Source organism: Sminthopsis crassicaudata, chromosome 4, assembly GCF_048593235.1.
Source record: "Sminthopsis crassicaudata isolate SCR6 chromosome 4, ASM4859323v1, whole genome shotgun sequence".
In the NCBI taxonomy this organism is placed as follows: domain Eukaryota; kingdom Metazoa; phylum Chordata; class Mammalia; order Dasyuromorphia; family Dasyuridae; genus Sminthopsis; species Sminthopsis crassicaudata.
In genome coordinates, this window is record NC_133620.1 from 16,357,781 (window position 1) to 16,373,943 (window position 16,163).

The 16,163-nt window shown below is 39.5% G+C and overlaps 1 protein-coding gene across 1 annotated transcript in view; it reads right to left on the reverse strand.

Annotated features, from left to right (window-relative positions):
* Positions 1–16,163, reverse strand: part of HOOK1 (hook microtubule tethering protein 1) — a 42,360-nt gene that overhangs the window by 25,145 nt on the left and 1,052 nt on the right. Inside the window, exons 2-5 of the mRNA XM_074265796.1 lie at positions 11,240–11,325; positions 6,284–6,356; positions 2,663–2,713; positions 849–981 (exon numbers count right to left, since the gene is read on the reverse strand). Coding sequence (XP_074121897.1) covers positions 849–981; positions 2,663–2,713; positions 6,284–6,356; positions 11,240–11,325 — 343 coding nt within the window. The remainder of the gene's footprint in view (positions 1–848; positions 982–2,662; positions 2,714–6,283; positions 6,357–11,239; positions 11,326–16,163) is intronic.

Here is a 16,163-nt window from a genome sequence, read left to right on the forward strand (position 1 = left end):
TAACTGGGAAAAGGAGGGAAGGTTGGAGATGTATAGATCTGGAATTCATTTATGCAGAGTTCAGAAATGGAATCAGGAAGTGAAAGAAAACTAAGAACTGAGGGGAATGTTGGACAGATGCAGACCTCTTAGAGGAGGAGGAGCCAACAAAAGACAGAGGGAGGCCAACGTGTGGTCACAGGACCTAAGACAAGGAGGCTGATTCTAGTCGGAGGTGACAGTGAGGCAGTATTTGCCTCCTCCTTGGAGCTGCCATCCATGCCAGTTCTAACGTGTCTGAGATGAACCCCGCTGTCAAGCCCTGCTTTCTCCACCTTGTACTCCGCAAGTCTGTTACTGGAAGCCAAGGGTGAGACTCTCTCACTATCACTGAGGACACAAGAGCAGAGGCCCGGCCCCTCCAACTCAGCCAGATTTTCCATATCACCTGCATCGCCATGATTTACCTGGTCCTATGAGGTCAGTGCCCCTCAAGTCTGCATCCTGGGGAGAATCAGAACTAACGTCTCTTACAAGACAAGGTGAAGTAAGCCTGCTCTCTTAATTCCCGTAATCATGACTGACAAAGGGCAGCAGATCCGCAGAATATTCTCTCAAAATGCCTCCAGAACCCAGCAAGGAGCCGGATGACAGCTCTGTGTGAAGTATCTCAACAAGTTTAGAAATAATTCTTTTCCTTGACATGGCTGCTTTTCTTTTTAGAAAGAAGAGAACTGGGCTTCCTAACTCTCAGAATGGCCAAAAGGACATTAAAGAAAGCCTGAGAATGACATCATATTTCAGCTCAGCCCAAGGCACCCTAAGGACCACTTCCAGCTCCTCAAAAAATGTCACCATCCTACACATACCTTGTTTCTTTTCACAGTTGACTGCACAGCCTAAAATAAGCTGTAGTAACCTGCCAAGCTCCGTAGGGTCTGAGTGTTCAGTTATTTGGCTTAAATCAGGAATAAGTTCTTCAGAAATCTGTTGACCTAAAAACTGCAATATCAAAAGAGCATCAAGTCAGCCTTTTAATTAAATGTGATGCACAGAATGAATCAATGACACTTTCAATTTTATTTCTAAATAAACATTTGATCAGTCATGAAAACAAAGAAATTACAGACTAGAAGCACAAATGAGTTACAGAGGATTTGAAATCATGGATAAAACAAAAAATTAATAAGAAAGAGATAAAAAAAGTTTTTAAAAATTTCCCCAACACAATCTTGCCACCAAAAAAATCTATACAACACTGAAACAAAATGTCCCTTTGTGTGGCTCTCAGAAGCCACCATCAATGTAAGTTAGATAAAGCAAACTTATAGGGATTCCCAGATGTAAAAAAAAAAAAAAAAAGTATAAGTCAATGAGGTCTATATCCACAATTTCTTTTTGCAAGAGTAATGTCTATAGAATAAATGGAAAGGATAACCTGCAGGGACCTATTTGGGAATGTAATTGAGTTCATCTTTCATTTTTCAAGTGACTATAAAAGCACTCTGGGAAAGAGGGCAAGTTTAGATAAAATTCAGAAAGTTAGGAAAGAATTCTCCAAAAGGGATCTTTTTTGGACTAAAGTGCTAGCCTAATAAGGAAAACTTGAGTTCAACTCCAGCCTCAGAAACTTCCCATTCTGGTACCCTGGACAAGTCACTTTCCCCATCTGCCTCAGTTTCCTTATCTGTAAAGTAAGCTAGAAAAGAAAATGCCAGACCAGTCCAGTATGTCTGCCAAGAAAACCCCAAATGGTGTCATGAAGAGTTGGTCACAATTGAAACAACAAACAAGCTAAAAGGGGCATCAAAAATATCTTGATAGGAAAAACTGCAATATTCTCCACGAGAGGCTAGCAACCTGGGGTTTGGAGCTCACAAGAAGATTGCTGTTTCATGTCCCCAGATCATCAGGCTAAGATTTATGCAAGTACTAAATCATTTGGTACACTCTTCTCCAGGCTGTCCAGAAAAGGCAGAGCAGTCTAGTCTGTAGGAAGCTTCCAGTCCAATGCAGTTTCTTGATCCAAGGTCTTTCTACCTGGAGCACTCAGTGGAAATTACCTGCTGACCCTTCTGAGCTTCCAGACACTGAGACATGAGATACTCTCATCATTCTGTCAGCCATTATCACATTACATGAACTCCCTAGCAATGTTGTTGGAGAGTATTTTCCTGGCAAAAACACTGCAGTGGTTTGCTATTTCTTTCTCCAGCTCAGGAACTGAGAAAAATGGCTGAATCACATAATGAGTAAATCTCTAAGGCCACCTTTGAACTCAGTTCTCCCTGACTCCAGACCCCCTAAACAACAGGTGCCACTTTACTGCCAAGTGGCCTAGTTAGTGTATGGACTAATGGTCAGTGTTGTGTCCCAAAAATTCTGAAAATGCAGTTCATTTAAAAATCATATTATTTAACATGTATTGGTCAACCTGCCATCTGAACGAAGGGGCGGGGGAAAGGAGAAAAATTGGAACAAAGGGTTTTGCAATTGTCATGCTAGAAATTTACCTATGCATAAATTTTTTGTAAAAATTAATTAATTAAAAATGTTTCCCCAACAAAAAATAATAACACAGCAATGTTACTGTTAATATTCCAATTATGATCAGATTTTCTAATGGAAAACAAAATTAAGTGATACATGATATACATGTAAAATAAGTCTTCATTGTTCATACCTCATGATAATAGCTCGTAATTCCTTGAAGAACCTTCTTCAAATTACTAGCCTAAAATGCAAAAAGACAAATAAATGAAACTTGCACAATTGTCTGTTTTATACTAATGTGAACTCACAGTTTTATAATAGTCTATTTCCACACACACCCATCAATCCACCAGCATTTACTTTAAGTGGCTGTCCTGTGCCAGGCACTGTCCTAGGTGCTAGAAACAGAACCACTACCACAGTGTCTGCCCTGAAGACTTTACACATTCTCCCCTGGGAAGCCCACATGTACAGATAGAAGAGTTCCCAAATGAGGAATATGCAGAGCCCTGAACCTGAAGAGACTTGTTCAAGGTCACACAGCCAAGGCAGGACTTGAACCCAAGACCTGTTGGTTCCGTATATTTAAGAATGTGTACAGTACAAAGAAATACAAAAGACAAGGTAATTTTCTGCAGGAAGGAAGGCACCAGAATACTTCTGGAGAAGGCAACCTGTAAGTACTCAAGCCCACGGAAGGATGCCCACAGTCATTCATTCACTTAAAAGCACAGGTAAGCACATCTGCTAGGAGCTTCTGAATTTGTAATTTTAAAATGATCCCTTAAGTATATCTGGATAGGGTTTGGCCATGCTGAGCTGTGGGCTGCTGTTCTAGGTTCCATTAAGAGCCTTCTGCTTCACCCATGTATCTATCTCTGGGGCTCCAATCTTCCCCTCTTGCCCCCACTACTAACGCCTCCTAATGCTAGAAGGCCCAGAACCAGAAGGACTGGAGTTCAAATCCGACCTCAAACACTGGCTAGTGTAGGACCCTGTGCAAGTCATTCAATCTGTCTGCCTCAGTTTTCTTATTTGTATAATGGGAATACTAACATTATGAAGGGATTAACTCAGTGCCTAGCACCCAGGAAGCACTACATAACTGTCAGCCTTTATCATCATTCTTCTTCCTCGTGCTTATTACCTCTAATTTATCGGATTCATCTGATTTCATGTTGTCTCCCCTATCAGACTATGAGGTCCTTCAGAGCAAGGACTTTGTATCTCCAATGCTTAGCAGTGTCTGGCATCTAGTAAGTGCGCAATAAACACTTGCTGACTATGCAGAAGCTCAGAAGAGAGCCCATCTGTAATGTGTGTGAGGAGCAGCAAGGTCAGTGTGGCTGGAAGGCTGACTGCTTGAGGAGGCAGGACAGGGCAGCTGGGGTGAAGACAGGAAGGGCTCAGTGCTAGAGGCCTTCACGTGGTCATAAAGATACACTTCTAACTGAAGGCAGAAGGAAGAGCTCTGCACGGTCATAGGCCAGCTGCAGATCCGGGCCAGAGGCCCTTGTTAAAGATCTCATCAGTGACAGATCTCCTTGTGCTCCCCCAAACAGGGTCATGAAAATCCCTCCCATTAATCTGGCTACTTAGAAAGTGGTTGCCTCCCTTTTCTGCCCAGCTGTCCACATTGTTATATGCATCATTTCTACTCCCCAACCCCTCTGTCTGCTATGAAAAGGCTACATCAGGGATCACAAATGCCAGTAGCCTTTTTTCCAGCCTCAGTCTCTAGACCCTCATGGAATACCACCACTTTGTCCTTCCTGAACCCCGCTCGCTCCTGATCTTCCTATCATCATCTTTTCTTGGTCAATAATATTATTACTGATGATATTTATGCAGTGCCTACTATGTACAGAAAAGGTGTTGTCCCCTGAAACAAAAGCCCTGTATTTCTTTTTTAATCTTTATATTTCCCAGGCTTAGCATAATGCCTGGCACATAACAGATACTTAAATGCTTGTTGATCAATTAATTTGGTTAAGCTCCCTCCTGAATTAGAACTTCTTCTGCTTCTGACCAGGCTATCAGACTGAGCTGTCCATTCCCAAGCTCTCCCAGGATTCCCTACTGCCGCTGCCAGCTACAGACCTCCACAATCTGTTTCCAAGCTGATTTCGTAGGAAGCTTCATGCTGTGTGTGTCCCAGCCAAAACTCATCTTGTCCAGATTCTCCCTCTGGCCTCTGGGAGCTGGTTCGTGTTCTATTTCCTACTGATCTGGTATGGCTGATCAAGGCTCTGTCCCCACTCCATACCCAGCTGAGGGGCCATCTTCCAGACTGAGAATTGCCCAGATCATCCAAGTCTGCCATATTCTCTCCATCCTCAAAAGCCCTTATGTTTGTGTGTATTTGTGTATAAAATGTGTCCTCTCATAGAAGATGAGCTCCCCAAAGACAGGGATTATCCTGTGTCTACACACGTTTAACTGAACTGAGGAAAAGTGAAGGTCACTTCAACAGCACTTTCCATGCTCTAAAAGTACTGTCTTCCTGGCAATTCTAGGAGGTCAAAGTGTTAAATATCATTATTCCCATTCTACAGACAAGGAAACTGAGGCTAAGCAAGTCCAAGTGATTGAACTGGGAACAAAGTACCAATGAATCTAAAGATCACACAGCACTCCTGCCACCTGTGCAGGGCCTTCCCCCAGCTCTCCAACAGCTTTGTACAGCAGGCTGGGCAGACTGTATTAAAAGCAGAAAGCCAGGGAGAGTCCTGGTAACCACATTGTGGCTTCTGTCCAGAGTAACCTCCAAGAAAGGGGATGGTTCCTCAAGGAGGCACATATGGAACAATAGTTCAGAGAGCAGACTATTACTTTTCAGCCAGGAAAACCCCAGGATCTGGCCTCAAAGAGAAACATAAGTATTTCCTCCTTTTCTTTTCTCTGCCCACTCCATCAGTAATCCCTCAGCTATTAGAAATTAGAGCAAAACTTCACTGTATTAAGTGAATTAACCCATAAACGCCCATAAGGCTTAAAATCTGGCTGAAAAGCCTTTTGTATGGCAGATACATATGGCAGCTTACTGTGCATCTTGCTGTTTGTTGACAAAATGCAAAATTCTCCGACTTCAATAAACATCCAGAATATGTTTATATAAAGAGTTCAACATACAATTTGAGTGTTATAAGAAAAGCTTTAGTGAAATTCTATCTTTCCCTCATTTTCAACGGAAGTATAGGAAAAAAAAAATCTAACTTCCTCCTTTAAAAGAAAGAAAATGAGAATGGAAGATGGACTTTTATTTTGTTAATTTTTAAGAAGGAAATGCCCACTTGGTGAGTTCTTTTCCTAGAATTTTCCTGCTAAAAACAAATTTTTTTCTATTTTATTTTTTGAATTATTGATATGATTAAGAATGGCATGAGCTGATACATTCAACTCTAGTCCTTGATTGTCCTTTTAACTGAGATGAGTCTATATAATTAAATCAGGTAAAAATATATGAGATAATTTTTACATTTAGATAAATTCAAATTATTTTAAGACCACGTGATAATTTTTTTTAGGAAATTTAATTCACATCAGGTTTCATAAACTTTTGAGAGCCTAAGATCACAGACCCAGGGCAAGAAAAGAACTGGGAAGACATCTCATAAAACCCTCTACTTTTACAGATGAGGCTGAACCAAAAGCCTGGGAGATTAGGGCAGTTTCCAGAGGTCACCAAAGAGTGTGCTTTAAAGGCAGGATCTGAACCCAAGTCTTGTGACTCCAGACATAGTAAGTACTCTTCTCACTGTATCAAGATGTCTTTGAACTTCAGCAAATTAGTCAATGTCATCATGGATACCTTTATTCTCCAATTGTCACCAACATCTTCTTTGATTCGGCCTAACCACGAGTCATTAAACCAAGCCACATCTCTGGAATAAAACACACATGTGAGCAACCAATAAAACATCTGGAGACACTGAGAAGACAACAAGAATGTCCAACTACTTCACCAAGGAAGCAAGCACTTTAATATTCAGAGAAAACATTTGTCCAGTAAATAGGATGATAAAAATATTTAACTGTGTCCACTGAGTATTCTTAAAGGTTCCCTCAAAATTACTCCTTGTATAAATCTTTCAATATAATATCTTGCATAAAAAAGTTTGAAAAAAACAAATTCATTTTATATTATAGGCCTGCAACTGTATGATGGCTAGAGTAGGACTAACTCTATCAGTCTTTTAATGCTTCTAAGTTTGGAGGGGCACCATTGGATCTTGGTTATCTATAATTAATATAAACTTCTTATGCACTTATTCAGACAACAACCATTTATTGACCAATTACCAAGTGAAAGTTATTAAGTTAGGTGCTATAAGAGAATATAAAAGTGACTAAAACACTATCTCTTCTTTAAGGTTTTCTCATTCAGGAGAGGAGAAAGAGTAGCCCACAAACAAGTGTTTGCGATACGCCAAAAAGGTTCCAGCTAAGGAGGTTGCAGAGAAGTTGAATGGAAGAAATAGGAGCTCACACAGTTCAGTGGCAACTGTGTACTCTGCAAATATGTGTTCTGTGCACTGCAAATATGTGCTCTCACTTGGGTCTTCTTTGCTTCTCTAGAAATAATATCAAGTTTTCTTAACATTTTCCCAAAATGCAGATATTATAGTTGTGACATATATATATATATATATATATATATATATATATATATATATATATATATAGCAAGTGAAACTTTTTTTTTTAAACAAAAGTAGCCTATTAATAACCAGTTTAGCAGAACCAACCAGATGAACTCGATTGGTTGCAGTGCAGTGTGGTTTTATAACACCCAATTCCATGCTCTTTCTGAGGGTGTGCTAAGAACAGAAGTTTAACACTATCTAGCTCATGACTTTAGAAGTTAATTACAAAGCTGTGAAAACATACTGTGGCTATAGTTAACTTCTTAATTTCTCCAGGGGACATGATCATCTCTTCTCTTCCAACATCAACTCTGACCCAGAAATAAAATGTAGGTTCTCTAATCAACAAAGGGTCCCTTATCAGTCACTAGCAAAATTATATTATTAGAAAGAACAAAAAATAATGAACATTTTAAAATGATAGGTGTCTGAAATATGCAAAAAATAACAAAAACAAATGACAACCCCAAACTTAAAACTAAAACTCAGGATTTCTAGTTCTTTGATGCTGCAACTATCAAAATTCTAATCCCCAAAAGTACACCAGAACAATAAAATCCTGTTTTTCTTAACTGAATTAGAACTAAGATTATTCTATAGTAAGATTCCTAGGAAAAATGGAATTATAATCATATATTTTAATGAAAATTTATATTTGAATGGTGGGTGAAATATATATATATATATATGTATATATATATATATATACATATATATATTTATAAATGTATTTATAAGTGATATATACATATATATATATGTATATATCACTTAGTCCTCCCTTCTATTCTTTGGCTCTCATCTTAATATCTTGCATAAATAAAATGGGAAAGGACAAATTTTAACTTATAGGCCTGTAATTGTATGATAGCTAGGGTAGGATTAGCTCTGCATAGCCTTTTAATGCATCTAAGTTTGGAGAGGCACTATGGGACTATAGTATAATTGATGTACTTCACTTTACAAATGTAAATGATTTTTTTAAAAACTGAAATTCTAGAATCATGAAATCAAAGAATTTTAGCATCAGAAGAGATGAACTAATAAACATCTCTTTGCAGATGAGGCAGATGAATACCTAATTGTATAAAACTTTATATATATATATATATATATATATATATATATATATATATATATATATATATATATATATATATATATATATATATATATATATATATATATATATATATATATGCTACATATACTTCTTTGAGCAAAGGCCTGAATTTAACCTCTCTGTGTCTCTCTACCTCTTCCTCATTTTAATTTTCCTTCACTGGAACAATCCCATCCAAATATTCCTCCAATGCCTCAGTGAGGTTTAAAAGTGACCTGAGTTGTCTATAAAGGCCATAATCAAGGACAAACACACACACACACAGACACACACAGACACACACAAAGTCCTAGGGAATTGTAAAAGCTTTGAGCACAGGATTGATAAAGGCCACAGATCACCTGACAATGAAACACTCGTCACTTGACTGTCACAGTCACTCATGAAACTTTGGCCTGAGGATTCTAAAAGCTGTCATTTGTCCTGGTGAGGGGAACTGACACTGACAAAGCCAAAACAAATTTATGCAGCATTTGCTACATTGCCAGGTACTGGGCACTGCACATAGCAGTACCAGAATAAAGAGCCTGCTTCTCAGAAAGCTTACATTCTAGTGATGGTGACATCCAACGGTATACAGTTGGCTGGGAATGGTTCTTCATACCTTGGATGGCAGGTCCCCCATATCCCTGACTTGTTACTAACAAATTATCTGCAAATACTGAAGATCAACAAGCTCTTTGCTCTTTATCACAATTCTTCTACCAGTCAATTAGAGGTAAACCAACTGCAGATCCCTAGAGATAAGCTGTGATTCCTGATTTCAACCCAACCTACATTTCAATTCCTAGCCTAAGAGGATTCTTCAGACTCACTCTACTACTCCCCTACATCTGTCTGATTTGCACAAAATAAGACAGTTTAACAGGACTTTAACCCCTGCTTCTACTTTCCAGACCTCCATTCCCTCAAATGAAAAACAGAAACAGGGACAAAAGTGGGAGAAGATGACCTCTGAGATCTCTTTTCAACTCTAATCCCATGATAAATTACTTTTGAGGTTATGTGCTTGGCAAATTAAATATTATTAAGCATAACTGTATAAATGTATTGCACTGAAGTCTTAGGTTCTCAACCTCTCCCTGCCTCATTCCTTTTCAAGCTTACAGAAAGTGAACATAGGGAGAGAATCGAAGTAACACAGAACATCAAAAGGCCAGTAATATTTCCAAAGCTGACCTCTACCTTCTCGGTCTTTCATTGGTACTTTTAGGTGAGTTCTAAGATTAGCAAAAGAAACACCAAAGACCTCCCCTGACAAAAAGTAATGCTTCAAAAACAACTCCAAAAGGAGTTTTCCTATGAAACCTCTCACCTGTGGCTGGAGCCCAAAGCTTTGTTTTGAGCATTCTTCTCACATGACAAGTTCCTCACCTTCCTTTGCTCGATCATCATCTGTTAGGCAGGTTTCAGATCCATCTTTCTAGCTGCCCCTCTCTGTCAGTCTGTCTTGCCAATTTACATTTTGTCCTTTGAGCTTCAGCTCTGCATCACCAATCAGATGTTTTAGATGCATGTCAAATTCACCAGGTCTGAAGCAAAAATTATCTTTCCTCTCTATACTTAGCTCTTCTCTTCGGAACCGTCCCCATTCTAGAAGGCCCCATCCATCCTTCCAGTTGGCATCATTCTTGACCGCTCGTTCTCATCCTAAACACTCATCTGATTGCCAAGTCTTGCTGATTCTCCCTGGGCACCGCTTCTCCCATCAGCCTCTTCTCTCCACTCAGACGGCAGCCATTCTAGTGCAGGCCATCATCGCCTGTCACCTGGACTCTTGCCTGTTAACTGATTTCCCTGCATGCAGTTTTCCTCTCTCTAATCCTTCGTTTACACAGCTGCCAAGGCAATACCCACTAAAGATCTTACCTGTCACACCCCAGCTTCAGGAAATTCCAGTAGCTTCCTCTTACCTTTAGAATTAAAGGCCTACCCTTTCATTTTGGTGTTTAAAGCTCCTCCTAGTGTGGTTCTAATTAGCCTTCCTAGGTTGGTTACATACTATACTTCCCCTTCAGAGGCAAATCAGCTTCAATGTTCTTCACATCCATCACCCTGGATCCAGACCCTGGAGTGCCCTCTCTCCTCCCTCTGTCTTTTAGCTTCTTTCTAAGCTTTCCTTTCTTCCTCATAGCCTCAGCTATTAATACCTCCCTACCCCCACCTTCCAGTACTTATTACATATTTACATATGCTTTTACTGTACATACATCCTCCTTATGTAATACAAAGTCATTAGGAAAAGGGACTAGTTCATTTTTGGCTTTCTATGACCAGTTCTTAGCACAATACCTGACACATACTAATAGTATAAATTCTGGTTGAATGATTTCCTATCAGACGTTGATTACAAAGCTTATACAATTTTCTGAAAAAGAAACCTAATTTTTTGGTCTAAGTACCAAAACATAAACTCCTTTATTTAAGATGTAAAGCCCTTCACTATCTGATCCATGTGGCCCCAGCCTCTTTCTAGCTTGATGTCACATTACACTTCTCTCTAAGGTTTATTCTCCTCCAGATTATCATCCAACTTCCACACCTTTGCTCAAGCTGTACTCTGTCTAGAGGGTTTTCACCCTAGCTTCCCTTAAGGAACAACTCCATTCCCACCTCCCACACAAGGCTATTCCTTTGCCTTTCTTCAAGCCCCTCTCCCCCAAAGTGTAAGTGCTCTCCCAATACTACAAAGACTTAGGACATATTTTGTTCTGACTTATCTGTGCAGACATTTCTCCATCAAAACCAAAGGGACAATGTAGTTAGTATTTTTGTCCCTGAATTCCCAGATTCTCATCAGCATATTTCACTGCACACAGGGGATACTTAATGAATACTGGTTGAGATGAAATGAATTTTAAAGGTCCCTCAAAAAAAAAAAAAAAAAAAAAGACCCTGTAAGAAAAAAAGCACTGAAATGCTCTAAGAAAACCAAGTACAGAAGGTATTTCAATACCTTCACGAGTATTATGAACAACAATTGGCAATCACTACTTACATCTGATGAAGAACTTGTGCCATGGCAACCCCATTCGTTAATTGCCGGACATTCTTACAAGGGGCAGCAGTATTGAATGTCTGCAACTAAATGACAAAAAGTAGAATGAGACATTTTTCTTCTGCAGCTTGTACGATGTTACTTACAATTGATTTAACATTTAAAACAAGGGAGAAGGGGAGAAAAGAAAAAAAAAGGAAAATAAAAATAACCTCATTATAAACAGACTCTTAAAATTTCATCATCCAATTTCTCTGATCATAAAATATGTTAAATAAAAAATCCATAAACTTTTTAATAAAATCATGGCAGAGAAAAATGTACATTTCTATATCATGTTTCTTTTCTGGGCAAAATCACCTGGGTGGAGGAATTTCGGGTGGGAGTGGGGTCTTTTTTAGTAACCCAAGGGTAAAAAACAAAATGCTCATAAGAAATTTCAAAATATCTTCCTGGCCCACCTTAGCTACTTTTGAAAATCACTCAATGGAAATATATTTTAAGGAAAACACTTTTGAAGAAGTTGGTCCCTTTCCTCTCCATCTGTGACTTTAAAATTCTTCTCACACATTACCACCTTATAACATGCCGAAGGCTAGAAACTTCAAGTCTAAAACTGTTTCCAAAGTATGTCATTTAGTTCTGAAAATAAGAAGGAAAGGCAGTCTGACAAGATGCCCATTCTCCCACAACTGGCTCAAAGCCAGGGCTAGCCTGAGGCTAGTTAACCTGTAACAGGGCCCTTGTAAACCTTCCTGAGGGCATGAGAAATCAAGAGTAAGGGAGGGTGGCTTCCATTTTGTATTCACTCTTTATTATTGCTCCATTTCAATTTGACAATATGCATATGGATATTGTTCTATATGTAGAGCTGGGAAGGAGAGTGGACTTTACTGGTCAATTTCTATCAGATGGAGAAATTAAATTTTACAGCAAAATGATTAGAGAGTAATGGACGACTCCTTTAAAAAAAATTGATAATAACTGGCTGCCAGAGAAATTTCAGCATGAACCCCTTTTAATCTGGCAAGGCTTTCTCCCCAAATTTTCATTTCACTTCTGACCCCCATTCTTGTTCATCTGATCCCAATCCTCTTTTAAAAACTAGGATGATATCTCCTCTTAGGGCATCCACTCTCCCACCTCCTCCATCTCAAATGATCTTTTGGCTAAGGCTCAAATTCCTCAATTTACCACCTTATAAACTCTAGTGAAAATCCCACTGCCATCTTAGCTTCCTCAAGTAGCTTCTTGTTTTTTTTTTTTTGTTGTTTTGTTTTTTTTTTTTTTGTTTTGTTTTTTTGAGAATGGACTGTTATTGTTAAGCTAGAATAAAGAGCTAGCATTTATGGGTGACTTTAAGGTTTGCAAAGCACTTTACAATATATAAATATATTTTACAATATACAAATTGAGATAATTCTGTGAGGCAAGGGCTATTACTCCTTTTTAACAAACAAGGGAAACTGAGGCTGGGAAAGGTTATGTGATTGTCTGAAGCAGAATTTCAGAGACCGAGTGGAGCTATCCTCTCCATCACCCAGTTATCTGATCCTGCTCACTACATCCTCTCACTATAATTATGGCTGAATCTGAAAATGATACTGCAGATAAAAGTGCAAAAGGCTTATTAGCCATAAACCCTGTTAGACAGATTCTGCAGTCCTCTAGAGGTCAATGGAACAGAACTTAAATCTCTCACTTTTATATACTGCCTTGTACATCAACCCCATCAATGTACTATTTGCTGAAACCTGTTTTAAAAAAAAAAAAAACATTTTGGATAAGTATGATATTATGAAAAATAGTATAAGCCATTCCTCTTTTCTAACTAAGAATCTGCCTTAATGCCCACAATGTCCATATTGAGGTCAATTTTTCCTCCTGACAGTCATATAAGACAGAAGTGCCTCTTGGCAGAGTTTAATTTAGATACAAAATAAATTAGATAAGAGTAAAATGTAATTTCATTTGGGCAAATTGAAAGCTTATATAACCAAGTGCAGTAGATGAATTTAAAAAAAACTGGAAGGGGGAAAGACAGGGAAGGAGGGAACAGACTTCTTTGTACTTACTCCTTAACAATGAGATTTAAGAGCAAAGCCTCTTTAGCCTGTGACCCAAAAATAACAGAGATCCTAACAGGGCCACAAAGGAGGCCCTCCACTAATCCCAGTGGCCAGGCAAATGACAATCAAGTCCTGGGAATTTAGCTTACTTGCGTTTTTTCTAAGATAACATTGAAAGAAAATTATCAAATGTTGCTTCTAATCTCTTTCCTTCTCACTAGTTCACACCTAATCGGCAGCTCCCCAACTTGGCCCTGGTACACTTGGACCAGTGGGTATCTTCACTAGAGACCACACTCTTGAGTCTTCAGGGCCCCAGTGGGATTCTGCTCTCTCGTTCAATCCATCTGAGGCCTAGAATTCTGTCCTTGGTGCTGCAGGTTCTTCTCTGTCTACAAGGATTTTTTTTCTCAGAGATCAACTATTCCCATTATTTCCATTATCTTCGATATCTAAATTAATGTGAATACATGTGTGTATATACATACATGCATGTAGAAGTATATATATATATATATATATATATGTATATATATATATACCTATACATATAAACACAATATATATGTGTATACACACAAATGCATGAGTACATGCTTCCCCCATACATGCAAATGCATATGTATACTCACACATGTACACACACACACACACACACACACACCCCGGTTCTGAGATCTAAGCTCTTTCCCAGGCTCTGACTTGGGCTCCAATGTATCTAAGAGTGCCTGATACACATCATCATGTCCCACTAGTATCTCAAACTCTACAACCAAATATCTCCAAACTCTTCTTTCTGCTCAGTCCACACCCCCGGCCAAACTTGCTCTTCCTCCAGACTTCTTTATTTCTATTAATAATACCATCATTCCCAAAATCAAAACTTTTAGAGTCATTTTTGATGCTTTCCTTTTCCTTTCTGCTCCTTTCAAAATCTAAACACCAACACTATGACCTACATCTCTGCTATGTCATGACTAGGTTAGGTGCTTTACTCCTGGCCCCCTCCTCACAAGCAATCCGCTATAGTCATTAGCTGTGCAGAAGACACAGAGTTGGGAAAGGCTACTGCCACACTGGAAGGAAAAAAAATTCAACAGGCCCTGGACGCTGGGCCAAATCTAGCAAGAAATTCAGTTAGGACAAAGCTGTCTTCTGCTTCAGTTAAAAAAATCCATATTCACAAAGATCGAGGTAAAGGGGAACTAGACAACAATTCAGTTGAAAAGGAGGGGTCCCCCCCTCTAGCTCTGTGAACACAGCTATCTAGCCAGTCTTATAAGAGTCAAGTACCCCCTCTAATCTAATCTAAAACATGCCTAACTCTGCACCTCCTCAGGCTTACCTCCTGCTAGTCCCTGATAGCGTCCTCATTCCAGCCAACACTTGCCAGTACTCCAAAAGCCAGTTACAGCTCTGCCTCTCTAATCCTATCATAGCAGTATCATGGCAAATGCTCTTTACAAAACTGGCCTTGGAGCCTTTGAAGAGCAGAACTGCCCTCAGAAAAAAGTATTACGCTCTCTGTGCTCCAGGCAACTGTCTCAGACCACAGCTTGGAGAGAAGGCCCATCCTCAGCTCTCTCCTTAACACTCACCCCCGGCCAGTCAATCCACTGCCAAGGTTCTGCTCACACCTTCGACCTTTCCCATCTGTCTTGTACCTGAATTACTTATCACAAATGCTTTCTGATTGACCTCCTTGCCTCAAGTCTCTCTATGCACTCCAATCCACCTCAACTTAGGAGCCAAAATATCACTCTACCTTCATTCAATATTCAATAAAGTCCACTAGTTTCCCTATTACCTTCAGGATCAAAACACACAAAGGTTCCGTTTAGCACTGAACACCTGGTACTCTCTGCCTCTACCATCTGCTCTGCGATCCAGCTACACTGACCTGCTTGGATTTCCTGGAACAGGTCACTTTGTCTCTTAGCGCCCATGTTCTCTTCCTCCTCACTTCAGCCTCTAGGTTCCAAGAGTCAGATGCCACCTTTTCAGAAGATTTTCCCCACTCTGCCATTCCCTACCCCCAACTGCTGACACTTTTCTGCCCTGACATTTTTCCATTTAAAATGGATATATCTTGTATGCCCCAAAGCACCTGAATGTGGTCTCCCTCCTTAGAATAGGAACTCCTTGATAACAAAGACTGTTTTTTTTTTTTCCCTTTTTTTCTCTCTCATTGCATTCACCAAGCTTGGAAAAGGGCCTGGCCCATCATAAGGACTTAATAAATGCTTGCTGACTGAATGACTAACCCTGCTGAAGGGAGGGAGTCTCTTTACCTGGGAGTTTCCTCTCTCCAAAAAATGCTAAAATCTAGCTCTCAATTCAACCTAGTCTCCAAGTCCCAGTTAAAGAAGCAAGATTTAAAGTTCCTTCTTCAGAATCCCGGTAACATTTTGGCGCATTCTTAAACTAATTATTACTTACTGCCTCGTGCTGGGTTTTATGCACATGCCCGTAGTAAATATGTTTTATGTGTCCCATAGAGGACTATCCCTGTAATTACTGCATTCTGCCTGGTGTTGTAGCGCGCACACACACACATACGTGTATAGATGCACGGGCACACCTAACATACGCCTGTTCTCTATGCGCGTGGCATGCATGTCCGTGAATCTATGGTAATACTGGCTTTCCCGGTCTCAGAGCGGCTGAGGGGCCCCCAGCAGACATCCAAACACAGTGCTGGTGCCACCGAATTCACACTATTTGAAGACCTTAAAATCCAGTTAGAGAAAATGAGCACACTTGTGTCCCAATGACATCATAAAGACCTAAATTCCCCACCTTTGTCAGGGAGTACGAGTAACAATATGATAGATCGTAGTCTTTAATGTTATTTC